Here is a 1,893-nt window from a genome sequence, read left to right as displayed (position 1 = left end):
ATTATTATACACGCATGGATATACATGATTCAAGAAACAAATTTAATTATCATATATTTATTCGGGTATAATAACACATAATTAGAGAACAAATTTAATTACAATGTGAATGTTGGATATGATACTAATTTAAGTTCACAGTCTTCGTTGAAAGATCACATTATATCATGGAAATCTTGTTAAGAATATAATCAGAATTCCACGTCAACTTTTGAACATTGCTATGGTACACCATCTGTGTCTATCACCCAACAACGACGTAAATATACTTACAATCAGCAAATCAGTGCCCTTCAAAAATGGTGCAAAAATAGCAGACAGTAGCACGTAATTATCTCGAAAAGCAAGGGCATATACCAACCCTCATCTCTATAAAAGTCCCCTCCCTCCCAAGAGCTCGAACCCCCAAAATATTCACTAAAATTTGAGTCTTAACAAAAAACAAAGAAGAAGCCCGAAAACCCAAAACCCAAACAGAGCGAAGCGTGCATTTTCCGTCACTTTCCCAGGAAAATGTCAGCCGGACTCGGAAAATGCAGCAAGATCCGCCACATTGTAAGGCTTCGCCAAATGCTGCGGCGCTGGCGCAACAAGGCCCGCATGTCGACCAACCGCATACCGTCCGATGTTCCAGCGGGACACGTGGCCGTCTGCGTCGGCACCAGCTGCACCAGATTTGTGGTGCGCGCGTCGTACCTGAACCACCCCGTCTTCAAGAAGCTGCTTGTGCAAGCGGAAGAGGAGTACGGCTTCACCAACAGCTCAGGCCCACTGGCGATCCCGTGCGACGAGTCTCTCTTTGAAGAGGTGCTCCGGTTTATCTCCCGCTCCGAGTCGGGTGGGTCGGCCCGGTTCGTCAGTCTGGACGACTTCCAGAGATACTGCCACGTGGGCATCAGAAGTAACCTCGATTTCTGGGCCGATTCTCGACCGCTGCTTCGTGGGTTCTCCGAGAAAACCATTTGGTAATCGAAAAGATAACCAGCTGATCGATCATCGATTTGGTTGGTGTTTTTTTGGTTTCTGAAAATAAACAAGATTATACAAAAGCGCTTCGGTTCTGACCCGGGTGTGACTCAGTCCGAGTTATCTCGCACGAGGGAAGCCCTCATAGGAAATTGAACAGAGTAGATACAGAGTGATCGAGTGCAAGTCCAAAATTGGATCGGCTGAGTTAACCCAGTTGGACTCGGTCAGGGGTGTGTTCTAAATTAATGGGGGTTTGTACTTTTCCCTTCTTTTTATTTTTTTTCCCTTTGAAAATTATGTGATTATTGGGCAATGGGTAGTGAGTTACTGAGGCGAGTGACCACTGAGTATGAATATATGAAACTCCGAAGAATGCTATGGAGATGGCAAATGGTGGGGGAGTGATCCACCGAGTCGTCCCGGGTTCGAATCGGAGTGGAGGCAATGTTCGAGACATTTGTTTTGAAGCTGAAGCTGAAATTGAGCAGCTGAGGGAAAAATATCGATGAACAAAAAAATTAGTGGGTCTCTTTTTTTTCATTTTCCTGTAAATTCTGTGATTTATTGATTAATTAATGAAAAATTGTAGAGGAATTCCAGCAGGATTGTTCATAATTATGGTTATAATACCGTCTTTGACAACTAATAGGTACAATATTTTTAGTAGTACAGTAGTACCTTGTGATGCTTTAGTTTTATAATATGATTTCAATCATGGTGGCCGTTGTGGGAGTTATAATGGCACCAAACCACGTGAAGGCAGAGCCAGAGTCTCCCCATTTTCTTTGTTTCTCCTGTTCGATTTTGTCTTTTTAACCCTACAAAAAATTGACTTTGATCTATATTTCTGCGGGTAAAATTTTTATGTCACTGTCGTATCACATTCCAGCACCAATGATATGATCAACGGTGAGGATGATCTGA

At 42.9% G+C, this 1,893-nt stretch overlaps 1 protein-coding gene across 1 annotated transcript; it reads left to right on the top strand.

Moving 5' to 3' along the window:
- The first annotated feature begins 430 nt into the window (after positions 1–430).
- LOC147278120 (SAUR-like auxin-responsive protein family) lies at positions 431–1,399 on the top strand. The gene has a single exon (XM_086251966.1). The coding sequence runs from the start codon at positions 514–516 to the stop codon at positions 967–969; it is 456 nt and encodes a 151-aa protein (XP_086108092.1). The 5' UTR covers positions 431–513; the 3' UTR covers positions 970–1,399.
- The last annotated feature ends 494 nt before the right edge of the window (positions 1,400–1,893 follow it).

Source organism: Dryas octopetala, chromosome 7, assembly GCF_963921425.1.
Source record: "Dryas octopetala chromosome 7, drDryOcto1.1, whole genome shotgun sequence".
Taxonomy (NCBI): Eukaryota; Viridiplantae; Streptophyta; class Magnoliopsida; order Rosales; family Rosaceae; genus Dryas; species Dryas octopetala.
This window is presented reverse-complemented; position numbering and strand designations above follow the sequence as displayed.